Here is a 14,337-nt window from a genome sequence, read left to right as displayed (position 1 = left end):
GAGGAGAATTCTCTCTGGCTTGCACGTCCGCATGGATAGCAAGTACAGATGTGCTTACAGTGTATGAAGGGTGTGTTTCATTTCTGGCGAGCGTTGGAATAAATCTACGCTAACAGCTAAGAAGAGGGTTCAAATAATGGTAATCATCTGGAACCGTCTAGAAGACCTCTCTGCGACCAAACGGCACTTCACGTCGACAAGAAACGTCCAGAACAGCACATAACACTGTGTTGTAACACTTTGAGATGGCGAACCAATGAAAAACACCACATCGCTTACAATAAGCTCATGACAATGCGTAACTACGTATTGTTGTGAGCACACGACATTCCGTTCGAGTTTTCAAGCCTTCTGCCCAGCCTCGATGTTGTTTGCGCATCAAAGTACCCTGCATCGTTGCTCACTGTCTTCACGAAGCGGTCTCTTTTGCCGGTTTCGTCTGTATTGGAGCACGACTTAAGATGATCGCTGTCTGGTTAATTGTCCATTCGGCGCCGTACGGCGAGTATTAGAAAAGAAAGCATTCTATATTTGCTCGTGCGAAGCGCAAGCGCGTTCTCCGTGCCGCACGGCCCAACAGACCGACGCTTAGCCAGTCGTTCTGGAACTCGGAGTAGATCACGCCAGGGTTCAAGATGCGACGCTCTTGCCTCTTGCAGGAGCGGACCTGCTGTGCGAGCACTTGCGTTCGTACGACTACTACATGGAGACGATCGCGACGGGGGGGCCTTGCGCCATGGTGGGCTACGTGTGCGCCGACTGGTCCTCGTTCGTGGCCGGCCGCTGCACGGACTGCGGGGCGCGCAACGATCGCTGCCTGCGGTTCGGTGAGCCCGCGTCGCAACACCGGGCGCTGGCCGACGCCTCGCGCTCGGTTCTTGTCTACCTGCGCACGGCCGGTTACTACCCGTACTGCGGTGAGAGCCGACGCCAGGTGCTCAGACTAGTGCGATGTTGGCGTCCTTTGTGCACAGCTCTCCATGTTTCCGCCTATTTCTCAAGCGGAATAATGAAGAGGCGAACAGAGAGACCGTAGGCAGAAGGGGGCGCTCTCTCGACGCGTTCCTTCTTTCTTCCGCTAATCATAAACATTGAGAGCTATTCCGTCCATGGTATAGTGTACGACAAGTGAAATATGTATATATATATTAATATATATGTACACGATGTCAACTATGGCCAGAAAAGGCGATAGCGGGAAAAAACAGCAAAGAAGGTTTGTTTCAGGTCTTGGTATTTAGCGTGGTGTACACGTGGTGCACACTAATACAAGTGGGAACCAACACGCCTAGCGACAAGTAGTGATAGTCCATTCATTTATGTTTACCTGATGCTTCTCTGCATATATTAAGTAATGTTACTCAGTGCGACATGACTGCTTCAGTTATCGGCCGCAGTGGCCGTTCTGCATAATGGGCGGATTCAGGAAATGGTTGCGTACCGAACATTCGTCGCTCTCAAAAAGAAAAAAAAAAACCCATGTGGGGAAAATTAGAGTGGAGTGCGTCCCTCCAGGGCGCCTCATAGTCGTTGTATTCGTCTGGGTTGTCAGGCACCCTTGAATAAATAAATAAATAAATAAATAAATAAATAAATAAATCTCAAGTACTTCAGCCAGAATACGTCGCATTCGCGGCTTAATTAGGGAGTTGGATGTATACAAGACCTCACGTGGAAACAGTTACCTCCGCTCACACTTCAGTGATGCTACAAAGACAAAATAACCATTTCGCTATTACTTACACTACTTAATTAATCATTCAATTGTGTGTCGGTATAGATGGTGTAAAAAGAGATTCCAGGCCTCGGAATTCATAAACTAAATAAAATAAAATAATAAAAAGAGAAGAAGAATAAATGTAAAGGTAAATATCCATGTGGAAAAGCCTACACGCTATATAGGTACAACAAAATAAAGCACCAAGCAGGTACTGCATTCAGGTTCTTCTGAAGATCAAGGAAAAGCAAATTGGGAAACTTGACACAATAACATGCATTCAACTCCGTTGGTAGACGGGACGCCTAAAGCAATATCCTTATCCGAAAGCGCTCAACGCGAGGAAAGACGGGGACGAAACAAATTAGTTTGCGGAGGAAACAAGATATATACTTGTAGTGATGACGTCCCTGCGGTTGCATTTCCCTCATTCATGTCTTGTAGCTCAGTTAATTTTTTTGCCTAAGAGAGGGGCAATGCGGCCTTAATCCCGCATGTTTGGCATGACATTGTAAGGTATGACATCGCAAGGTATTATAGCAGTGCATTCGGGAACAGACGAAAAGGAACACCTCTATACAAGCACACGTACGTGTATGTGGGTATTTGTGTGTGTGTATTTACGTGCGTGAGTGTGTGTGTGCAATTACACACGCAGGTTTGTGTTTTTTAGTGCTTCCAGTGCGTGTCTCTTTTTCATCTTGCGCTGCTAGAGCACCTTCTAAACGCAAGTGCTTATCCGTGCTTTTGCGTGCACTAACCTACATGCAGTGTACCACTACGAGGTGAGGCTGGAGGTGATTGCCGATGTGGCCAGCCGATACATCCTCCAGAATTCGTCGCTCACAGTCACGCTGGGACCAAAAGTACAGCTGCACATACCTCTCGTTACTGACATGTAAGTGCCACCACTTCGCTTTCATGTTTTAAACGTTAGCTTCCTTGAGTCGGTTCACTCCAATGCACGCATAGTTTGTTTCTAACGCAGTTGTGGGAACATCGTGAAGTAGCGGTCAAGGAGTGACAAGAGGAGTTAGTGAGCGTGTGGAGATGACACTCAGGGGGATGCACTTGGAAAGAGCTCACTGTTTAGCTAGTTGGTCTGTCACGTCGACTACAAACATAGCGGTCAAAAAGCTGACACATACACTTCCTTATCCTCGTCTGTTCAATGTGTCTGGTCTGATTCATTCGGCAGTCACGCGGTGTCCGAAACACTCACTACCGTGGACACCGAAAACACACTTTACGGGGTTGATAGGAAGGCAGTGTTCATATAGCCGAGAAAATACAGGCCCAAATGGTTGCAATGCTGCTCAGGAGAAATATTAGCCGCCTAGAGATCATAGAGGTAAGCAAGTGTGAAGAGGAATCCCAGGGTCACCTCGTTGACAAACCTCTGGAACGCCTGAGCAGCGTTTTTGAGCCCGAACAGCACGCGTACGCATTCAAAAAGCCCAATTAATGACGCAATTGAAGTTTTCGGGATATCCGCGGGCTCAACAGTGATTTGATGGTAGACACAATAAATCTATTGTGTTGAATATTACCATTCCAGCTAGATTGCTGCGAAGTCATGAGTGTGAGGGAGTGGATAGCGATCAGGGACGGTGCGCGCGTTGAGCGCATGGTAGTCGCCGCAGATGCGCTAATCCCCTAGGTCACGCTTTGGTACCATGTAGAGAGCTGAAGAACAACTGCCCGACCAAAGATGGATGATGCGCAGTTGGAGCATGTGGTCGAATTCCTTCCTTGCGATAGTTAGATGGTAACCAGCGAGGAGTCTGAGTCGGCAGGACACTGTGCGGCCTGTGGGGACAACATGATGCGGTACGTTGTGACGTACTGCAGCTCAAGATTGAAAGGTTTCGTGATTGCTGGGGAGTCTGACAGAATTGAGGCGAACGCCAGTCGTGATATCTGGGGCACCGTTCTAATGGTTGGTGTCATAGGCGCGAGGGTGCCTTGTAAGGAAATATTAGTCGTCGTTTCCACAAGGTGACGAGCGCGGAGGTCAACACTAAGGGCGAAGAGGCCAGAAAGTCTGCATCCAGTATGATCATGCGTACATCTGAAACCCAGATCTCCGCCCCAGTGAGCACATCCCGTCGCATCAGCCACGAACGTTTAGTGTCACGCCCTGTGCCCGCACGGTTGAATTTTTCCGCGCTCATCATCGGAACGCAATGGCCTTTCCCGCTAGATTGCAGGAATAACTTGTCTATTAACTTTTCGAATGACATGACCAATTTTCTTTCTGAATGACGTCATGCAGTTACATTGCAAACCCACCCTATATGTAATACCCCATAGAGGGGTCTTTAAGAACATAAAGTGATATGATGAATGAACACCCATCGCAAGGTGCGAGGGCAACCAAAGTCTTTGGTGAGAGAGCGCTGGGGATATAGGGTGATAGGAGAGTTGCTGCTAGCTTGAACGGGCGCGGCTTGTTGGGCATTCTGCTGTCTCATCACGCGGCAGGAGCGACGCTGACCTCTGCACATGTGTCCAAGAGAAATCATTGTCCGGCAATCCTTTCAATGACCTATAACAGGGGGCTAGTTGTATGGTACTCATGTATAAAAGCCGACGCGCTTGACCTGCTGATCAGATTCCGACGATTCCGACTGTGCCGCTATCGTTGTGCTCCGAGTACAACTTACTTTTGTGGGCACAGGTTTTTACAATAAAATGTTAAGTTATTCACAGATTTGCTGCACTGCTCTTCCCCGTCACTACTACGGGACAGTATTGCCATGAGACTGCGAGCAGTGTGACAAAGAAGACATTGGCCTCTCGGGGAAGAAAACGACGGTCGTAACTATCATGTTACCGCCGTCTTGGCATTGCTGCAGCTCCCCGCAGATAGCTTGTAAATTCATTTCTATATATAGCTTTTTCCATGGCCATTTGGTGGAGGTGCTGGGTAATATGCAAGACGGAACTCTGCAGCGGACCTGTCCTTGCAAGTTCCCCATGTGAACAGCCGGAGATACTGCGTCAACCGCAACGCCGGCACCTCACCCGGGGATATAGATCCAAGCTGTGACCCTGGTTCTTTGTGCGGCACCGAGATCATCGACGTCCATGACTGGCTGGTGAATTACGAGCGCGTCACAACGAACACTCGGTGGGAGACGACAGTGAGACTCGCCAGTCTCCGTTCTACATCAGCGGGACAGCGCCCGTCTGGTTCGAGACTCACGAAACAGAGCTGACCAGTTGGGATATATGCAAGCAGAAGCCTTGTGACCTATTGGGCCTATTGGTCATATAAAGATGACCGAGATGGACAAAGCAACGTCTAGAAAGGATTCGCTGATGATGCTTTCACCTTGCTGCTCTTGAGGGACTGCTGAACTGTTGAAGGTATTATTAAGAAACGCAAGCAACTGAACAGTTGCTGCATCGCGGAACAATTCATGCTACTTCCAAACACTGCCACTATATCGTTCTGCTCGGCCATTGAGCGGGCCAATCAGCAACCCACAGCCGATAGCCTTGTCTGCATGGTGCCTCGTGAAATTCAGGCGGCGTCTCCAGCTTCCTATTTCGCACGCACTGCAGATAATTTCCGACAGACAACCTCTTTAATTCAAGCTGTCGTTAAGGAAGAGCAGCCTAATGTAGGACTCCAGCTCGTTGGCTCCCTTCCTGGCCCTCGGGTCAGTCCTGTCATTCTGCCTTATATGAATGCAATGACAATAAAAAGTCAACGGGCCGTTGCTTGCTGTACAACTTATTCAAAGAGAGAGACCGTGGTTCCATGAGACGTTCCTTTACTTAATGTTCAGACCATAGCACAGGGATTTATAAAGAGTGTGTATACGAGGTTACATGCGGAGTATACTTATCGAGGTTTAGCTTTAGTTTGAAGCACAACGTGTCATTAGTCATGTTTAAGATAGTGAAATAAAGACAGAAGGAAGTTCTTACCAGGGCTGTCCATCGTAAGCATTTTCTTCTGCCTTTATTCACCCCACCAGCGCAGGCGCTGTAGGGTGCCTGACCGTGTCTTGCCTTTTATTTGAAATTTTCTTGTATGTATTGCGCTTCCTTTTCCAACTTAAGGCATCTTTTTTACCCGTCATCTGTACGGTCCCTAGTGGTGTTTACAAGCAGTCCGTCTGCACCGTTCACACGTGCTCTCCTTTCCATTCTAATTTGAGGAATCGCGCCCTCCCCCCCCCCCCCCCCTGTTTGCACTGTTTCTATTTACCTGAACAGTGATACTCGAGAACCTTTTATTTATTTGTGCTTTTCCTCGAAATAAATATTTCCATATTCCTTGTAAGAGTATGACAGTGAGAATGTCCGCACCCACTGGGCTGCGGCGGCGACAAACACGGTGACCTCACTTGTCTGTAATGCCTCACGAAAATCTGTCAACCTACCGAAAGTGTTAGGCAATAATACCGAGAAGTTCTCACAATGATTGACTCTCATGTGTATACAGTGAAAGCATGAGATCGATTATTTGTTCTTCTTAACTTTAAGTGTAGAAAGGATAATAAAGATAAATGTGAGTGGACGGAAGAACAACTTGCCGCAAGTGGGTTCAAACACGTTTTCGCATTAGGCGGGCGATGCTCTGACCATGTGAGCTAGATTGGCTCCGTTTCTCCATCAACTTTCTTGGGTATTATAGGCATACACTAGGAGTGTCAGCTTGCGCCACAAAGAAAGGCAGTGGCCCTTGGTTCATACAAGCAGCATACACGGTATTCCCAGGAAAGCATTCTTATGTCACGTAATCGCAAGACTCGCACATTTGGCCGTTCATGTGTGTCTGTAAGCGGTTTTGAGTAGTTGGCATCGTAACGTTGATGGCGTCATAAGAAAACTTGGCTGAAATTTCCCAAGAAACTCTAGGCAGTAATCTATGTACCTAAATACATTCTTCACAGTTATTTATTTATTTATTTGTAGAATACCTTACAAGGCCCCTACATTGGGATTGAGTAAGGGGAGCATACAATCAAGTACATACAATCTATAAACAACAATAATAAAAGAAAACAACAGCCAAGTGCACAGCCTAAATGTCAGAGAAACATGTTAGCTACATAAAGCTGCATATGAGCACAATGAAAGGGAACTGTATGAGTTTTTAACAAACGTATAGCAGTGCAAGAAAAAGGTAGAAAAAATAACACAGAACAGTGAGTGTGATTTTAATGGTTAAGAAGGGTTAAGTGAGTTCAGTGAGTGCTTGAATTTTTCGCGGTCAGTTTCCGGAACTATGTTGTCTGGAAGGTTGTTCCAGAGCCGAAAGGCACGTGGGATTGTAGACCAGTTAAATGCTTGTTTTACCATAGATGCGCGTGAAGCTATGATGATTGTATAATCTGTGCGACGTGCGCGATAACGATTCGAGGTGTAGGTAACGTTTGTTAGTGTGGTGGGCGTATTTATGAAATAATGACAAAAGGGCTATGTCGCGACGATTACTTAGTAGCTGAAGTGAAAGGTGAATCTTTATTTTAGTTACGCTAGAACGGTAGTCATAATTTCGGGAAATGAAACGTGCGGCTCTATTTTGGATTGATTCCAGCATGGTAATTAAGTAGTTTTGCTGGGGAGACCGGACTGGAGCGGCGAACTCAAGTCGAGGGTGAACAAATGTTTGAAATGCCAGTTTGCGGATAAGTGGAGGTGAGTTCCGAAGGTTACGTCGCAGGTAACCCAGTGATCGAGAAGCACTGGCACAGATGGTGGTAATGTGAGAAGTCCAGGAGAGGTTTGTTCAAAGAGTTACGCCTAAATATTTAAATGATGAGGTCCGAGATAATGGGACATTTTTAATAGAGTAAGAATAGTCCAAGTTAGTGCGTTTGCGGGTGAGGGACATCACTTTACTTTTTGATGAATTTAGAGTCATTAGCCAGGTGTCACACCAATAAATAATTTGGTTAAGGTCATTTTGGAGGATCAGGTGGTCATCGGAGGTGTTAATAGAACGATAGATAATGCAGTCGTCAGCGAAAATGCGCATGCATGATGATAAGTTATTCGGTATGTCATTAATGTATATCAGAAAGAGTAAGGGACCAACAACGCTTCCTTGTGGCACACCGGATGAAACATCTGCAAAGGGTGAGGAGAAGCTGTTAGCGAAAGTAAACTGCTGTCTGTTAGAAAGAAAATTTCGAAGCCAGGATGGAGTTAGTGAATCAAGTTTTAATGATGATAACTTCAAAAACAGGCGACAATGAGCTACGCGGTCAGAAGCTTTAGAAAAATCCAGAAAGGTGCTGTCAGTTTGAAGGTTTGAGTCCATGTTAAAATGTAAATCTATTGTAAATTCAAGCAGTTCGTTTCGCACGACAAACCTCTCCTGAAACCATGTTGATTATGAAAAAGGAAGTTGTTCGACTCTAGATGTTGGTAAACATGAGGTGCAATAATATGTTCCATCATTTTACAGCATATGCTAAGTTTTTGTCAGGCAGCAAACACAGATACCACATAGTAAAACTTTCAGAGTGCATTGTGTGAGTCGAGGTGTGTAATTTGTGCTTTAGTTTGGCAGCACTGTCACATTCACAACTATTCATTGCAGCTCCTAATTTTCAACCACATTAACAAAATAAATTAGGACAGTTCCTTCAGTATGGTGGTAGATGCTCAGCTGCAGGCTTTCTAGAACCATGCATTATCTTCAGACACTGCCAGTACAGCCCATAGCACATCTTTCAAGCACCCCAGACAAGTTCACCGATTACACTGTACACAGAGCATCTGGTGCCCATTTACCTAGAGAGGCAAGGTAGCCCCGAGAACACGTTTTGTGACAGGCATGCTGGGCACTTTGTATCAGATCGCACTTTGGAATGCCATTTGATACTTCAGTGCCTGTAGTGTCCTTTACGTCTAAATGGATATTGAATACATAGTAGTATCATGAAGACGACAAAAAAAACCATCAGCCATCAACTGTGTTGCAAATCAAATATCTTATCAAATATACCTGTAGGCATTGCAACGAATGTGCTCCCAAGATCTGTGAGGCATTAGTCATTGCAGAGCTGCAAGGACATGACAATCCTACGATGATTATGTTCTTGAGGCTTTTTTCCCACTTTCCATCTTTTGAAACGTGTATACTGTAGTCATGAAAACAAACATTCTACAACTGTCGTGTGGTAAGTTTTTCGTCTTATTTCCTAGCAGCTCACTGAAACAAGCCACAATGACAAATTCAAATGCTGTTACCTCATCAGACATTCAAATTTCTTGAACACTAACAAAACCAGATAGGCATTAGAGTGAGCATCACTTAAATACATTACACTGGCTTAAAGTTAGTGCTCCGCTTTGTGCCAGGTAAAAATGTTAGAAACATCAAAAATGTTCAGATTCTACGGCCAACCGTGAAAAGTAAATAAAAACATCATAAAGCTTTCTTAAAGGGTTCAGAAGCTTTACAACTGGCAGTCTTGGTGATGGACACGCTGATAGATGAGCAGCCATTCCACTGAGAGGAGCATGTTCAGGGCTTCGCATGGAAGTCTGCGAGACACTGAAGAGTAGTTCTTCGTCCACATGAGGGAGGTTGCTTGCATACACGTCTGGGCCACCACACTGAATGCATGGTGTTACCGGAACCTTTTCTCCCTGCGTTGTGGTAAAGAAAGCATGGTTAAATTTAGACAATATTAAATATGCAAGAAAGAAAGAGGTGAGGCGTGCAGACAGGACACAAGAGTAGAGAAGTGGACAACACGAATGCGAAGAACACGGAAAATTTCATGAAATTGTTTTAATAAACAAAATTCTTGTACTACGTGTCATTCATTATGAGGGCTCATAACCGCAACATATTTCATATATAAGCAGGTAGAATTATCAGCTTGGTCAGTTTGTACAAGCTCATTTGAGGCAAGGAATCGAGTTTCACTAAAGACAACCTCAACATTCTTGATTGAAAAAGGAACACCTCAGATGACATGCATTCCTGTGAGTGGGAAGTGAGTGAGTTACACCCAAGTGTAACAGCTGCAGAATTAAAATTGGGCAGCAATGAAGTCGCAACCTTTAACCCTTGATCCCGAGCTGGACTAGTGACTGGAGGCAGTACCAATATCGTCAATGACGAGTCGCACTCTTTCTGCCTGATGTTATGCTGCTCTTATTGTCAAAGATGAGTTACAGTCAGTGTTGAGGGAAAGCTGCCCTCAAGAGCAGCTTTTATTTTTGTGTTATTTCTAACCAGAGATAAATGAAGTAACACATTTTTTAGAATGAGAATGACACCGATATAATGAGTACATAAAAAAATGTCGAAAATTTGGTACATTTTTCCGGAATTAACTTGGGGGTTTACGGGTAAAGCGGCAATCCAGAAACTAGAACAAGTTTTGACACGTTTGCTACCAGTGAATGCTAGAAAATATGTTGGCATTCTGTAGTTTTGTCAAACAATGCAAAAAGGATTTTTAACAACTAAAGAAATAAATGGAAAGGTATCATGAAGTATATTTCATGAATGCAATGCAGAATCACCCAACTTCTGTTACTATATAATCTCCACTCAATTAACTTGCACTTTCTGAACTAGTTCAGGAGGTGCTGCATCTCACTACTCGTTCCACCAGTTCAAAATGGCCGCAACTGCACTTTATTTATTTATTTATTTACATTACCCCTAAGGGCCCTCAGACGAGGGTATAACATAGGGGGGGGGGGGGGGGGGTGCACCAACATGCAATATACACAAGAAATAAAACTACATGAAACAAACATACACACAAGGAACAGAAATAGATATGAACAAGGGGTATATGCACTTGGTCATGAAAACACAAGAACATTTTACATAATATGTTAATATGTGCATATAACCATAAGTAACATCTAATCTGCTACTACTAACCGTTTTCTGGCCACAAAGTTTGGAAAGATGGTAAGTTAACTTTAGTAGCTATGCGTGATGGTAGGTTATTCCATTCTATTATTGTGCGAGGAATAAATGATTTTTCGTAGAGCGATGAGCGGCACATCATGAGTTTTACTTTGTTGGCGTGGTCACGGCGCGGGAACACTGCAGGGGGCGGTGAAAAGAAGTCATCGTGAAGCGTGGAATGGTGATAAAGTTCATGAAATAAGATTAGGCGAGCAAACTGGCGTCGACGTGATAGTGATTCCGACTCGGCACGTTGTTTTAACGATGTGACGCTGGTGAAGCGTGAATAATCGGAAAAGATGAACCGAAGGGCACAGTTTTGCAGAGATTCAATGTTGTTGATTATGTATGCTTGATCGGGATCCCATATGGCAGAAGGATATTCAATTTTTGGGTGGATCAGCGTGATATAAGCAAGTTTTTTAAAGTGTGGAGGAGCATGCTTGAGGTTACGCCTAAGAAGACCGAGTGCTCTGTTAGCTGATGCTAAGACGGTGTTAATATGGTAATGCCAAGTTAAGTCAGACTGATGATGAAGGCCAAGATACTTGCAAGTTAGCGGAAGTTCAGTGAGTGTCAAAGTAGGTGGTAGGAAGTCGAGTGGAATGGTTAGTAAATGACATTAGCTTGGTTTTAGACGTATTTAAAGGCATTAACCACGAGGAGCACCAAGCGGTCACCGCATCAAGATCAGTTTGTAAGGAAAGTCGGTCAGCGTCATTACTAATATTACGATATATAACACAATCATCTGCGAATAAACGAAATCGAGATGAGACACATTTGGGTAGGTCATTAATAAAAGTTAAGAAAAGTAGGCGACCGAGGACGCTGCCCTGGGGGGACTCCAGGGCAGCGTCCTACGCGATTTGTCCTCCGCGATTTGTTTTACTTAGTGCAGGCTTTGTACAGTCAACAGCAAAAGTTTGCGGGATGCGCGAGCGCGTGGCAAAGCGACCCTCCTGCCCTTCTAGCGGTGAACCCCTGGTGTTGAGACCGACGCCTGCACGCATGCGCGTCCCTCCGAGACTGCAAGCGTGCATGTTTCCCCGCTTCCTCTTTGCGCGCCCAGTGATATCCGAATGTAGCCGCGAGGTAGCCCTCTTCCGATATGCACCGTGGCGGCTCTCAACTAACTCAACTAACAGGATGCACTTTGGCCATGTCCGGTGTGCTGTCACCGGGGCCAAGGTCGATCGACATCCTCACCAAAAGTCGAGTCCGAACTCTATAAAAGAAACATCTCATCATTTTGCTATCAGTTTTGTTATCTTGTGTGTTTTACACACGGCCGTCAGTGAAATATTCCGTCACTTGGATACTGAAAAAAATTCAAGAATTTTCTGGCAGCCAAGCTGAATACACAATAAATGGAGAATAATAAAGAGCAAATACAGTTGTCACATTAGATTGATTAAGTACAGCAGAAATGGAAAGTAATCAGTGATACTGTGTCTGTTGGCTCTGAATGCAAGAAACGTAAAAACAGGAACTTGGAGCCACGCCACTTTGAATTTCCCGCGTTTGCTACACCTCACAACAAGTTTGGCATCGTCCGGTACTCGGGGATAGTAATCGCTTAAAATTAAGATGAACGAGCATCGGCATAAATTAACAGGATACTTAACCGGGCATTATTTGCGCATAACACACTCACTTAGCGAAGCTACTGTCAAATACCCGATGACGCATCTGCGGGCGGTGCGGTTTGGGAGAACAATTCAAAAAGGAATGCGAGTTTCACTTGTTTCACGCGTACTAAGCTAAGATAGAATTTAAGTTTCCTACTAAACTATACTGGATATTTACGCTCCGAATAAAACGCTGGAAAGTTTGTTACGTCACACTGCATGCGTATGAAAGTGAGAAAATTGCTTTTATTGTATTCTGCCCAGGCGGCATGTAGCAGCTACCACTCTCATGCAACAAAAGCATGGAAGTGGTAATCGCGGCAGGGAAAACAAACACATACAGCGGCAACGTTACGCCTCCTGGAGTTAGAACTAAGCACGATTAAGCCAGTTTTCTAGCCTTCATAACGCCATGAACACGGCCAAACATCGGGCGAAACAACTGTCTGCTCTCGAAAATTATTACCGCTTCCATTTACGTAACTATCGCTGCCACAAGCAAAAGTCAATGGGCTAGCTGTTCACAAGCCACAGGTTAGATTGACAGAAACATATCACGGTAACGTAAAACAATTTCCACGCTCACTTAGCAGCCGCGGTGTGCGCTAAGTGCCGCAGTTCTCGTTTGTCGCTCGAAATTCACACCATGATGACGGGCACTGCATCTTTCACATGAAATATTGCACGCTTTGCTCCAGAGCTCAATAGGAGGGCGAAACGCATTTGCACGTACCTGAAATTCGCATGCCGGAAACCCGTCGACGCTTCCGAACCCCGTACGACCGCTTCACTTGGACGGGAGTCACTTCTATCAGACATTTTACATGCGACATGTCTCACACCGATTATGCGAACACGAGAAAATGACGCAGACCGCATTGCAACGCCGTGCAGCTGTGCATCCACCGATGAGCTGCGTGCGCGGACTTGCAGAGAACAAAACCATACAAAACGTTAGGCGCGAGAAGATGGCGGCTCTTGTTGCGGAGACGAAGCAGCGATGTAGCGGTGAACCAATGTTGCCAGCTGTTGGTTCCGACGTTATGCCGGCGGTGGTGGCTTTAGTGGCGTGTGTTGCGGCTGTCTAATTTTTTTATTTTTTTCCCGAACAGTATGGTTAAGATCAGTTTCTTGTGTACATTCTTTTACTGTGTCACTTGGCATTATTTTTTTGTCTTTTTATGCAATTAAGCGGTCAATTATGGCCTCCTAGATTCGCGTGCGCCCGCTTCGCATGCAAATCTCGGAGGCCATGGGACAGCGCGTAAGGTTGTTAACGCGTAACGCGCAAGGTCGTTGTTAACGTTTCATCATCGTTTCTTCAATTGAGACAGAGGTGTCCCTTTTCCCGAGGGTGGGGAGGGGGCGACCAAGACGGCATCGCTCAGCGGGGGGCGGAGGAGTAGGTTGGTGTTGGTTGTTATCGCGAAATTCGCGAACCCTGCGATTTTTTTTATAACGTAAGCATTTGTATACTTACCCAACAAGAAAAACCATACGTCCGTCAGTCCGTACCGCACGATATCTTTCAAAATAGAACCCGCAGCAGCGAGTGAATTCACCTTCATGCTAGCTCTCGCTTCAACGCGACTGAAGCGGCGAGAACACAGCGCTCACGAAGCTCTCAGCACATGCCGCACTATGCGCTTTTCGCAGATCACTTTCAAGGCAGGTGTACGCGCGTCTGTTTTCAAAGCAAAGTAAACGGTGAGAACTCAGCGCGTGAAGTTTTCAGCAGTGGGCACACTCTGTCCGCATTGCAGTTCGCTTTCAAGGTACGGTTCGGGCGGCCGTGCCACAACCAGCCGCCGCCGGAGAACGGTTGTTAATAGATCGACGCGGATGAGAAGGGCTAAAGAGCGATAACGGCTCAAAATGAACGGAACGTCACTAGCGCACCTGGCACCACCACTTGCAGTACTCTGCTTGCTTCATTCACTTTGCGCCGCCGACCAGAGCAGCTCGTGTCGCCGCAGCGCTGTCGCTTATAATCGTCGGATCAAGTGTCATAACATTGATGACAACATCGGACTGCGTGTAGATGAGCAAGTGTCACAATGCTTACGCATACTTAGACAACT

At 45.6% G+C, this 14,337-nt stretch overlaps 1 protein-coding gene across 1 annotated transcript in view; it reads left to right on the top strand.

The window, feature by feature from the left end:
* Positions 1 to 14,337, top strand: part of LOC126517689 (pancreatic lipase-related protein 2-like) — a 67,684-nt gene that overhangs the window by 38,183 nt on the left and 15,164 nt on the right. Inside the window, exons 7-8 of the mRNA XM_055064130.2 lie at positions 660 to 917; positions 2,489 to 2,615. Coding sequence (XP_054920105.2) covers positions 660 to 917; positions 2,489 to 2,615 — 385 coding nt within the window. The remainder of the gene's footprint in view (positions 1 to 659; positions 918 to 2,488; positions 2,616 to 14,337) is intronic.

This window comes from Dermacentor andersoni, chromosome 11, assembly GCF_023375885.2.
Source record: "Dermacentor andersoni chromosome 11, qqDerAnde1_hic_scaffold, whole genome shotgun sequence".
Taxonomy (NCBI): Eukaryota; Metazoa; Arthropoda; class Arachnida; order Ixodida; family Ixodidae; genus Dermacentor; species Dermacentor andersoni.
This window is presented reverse-complemented; position numbering and strand designations above follow the sequence as displayed.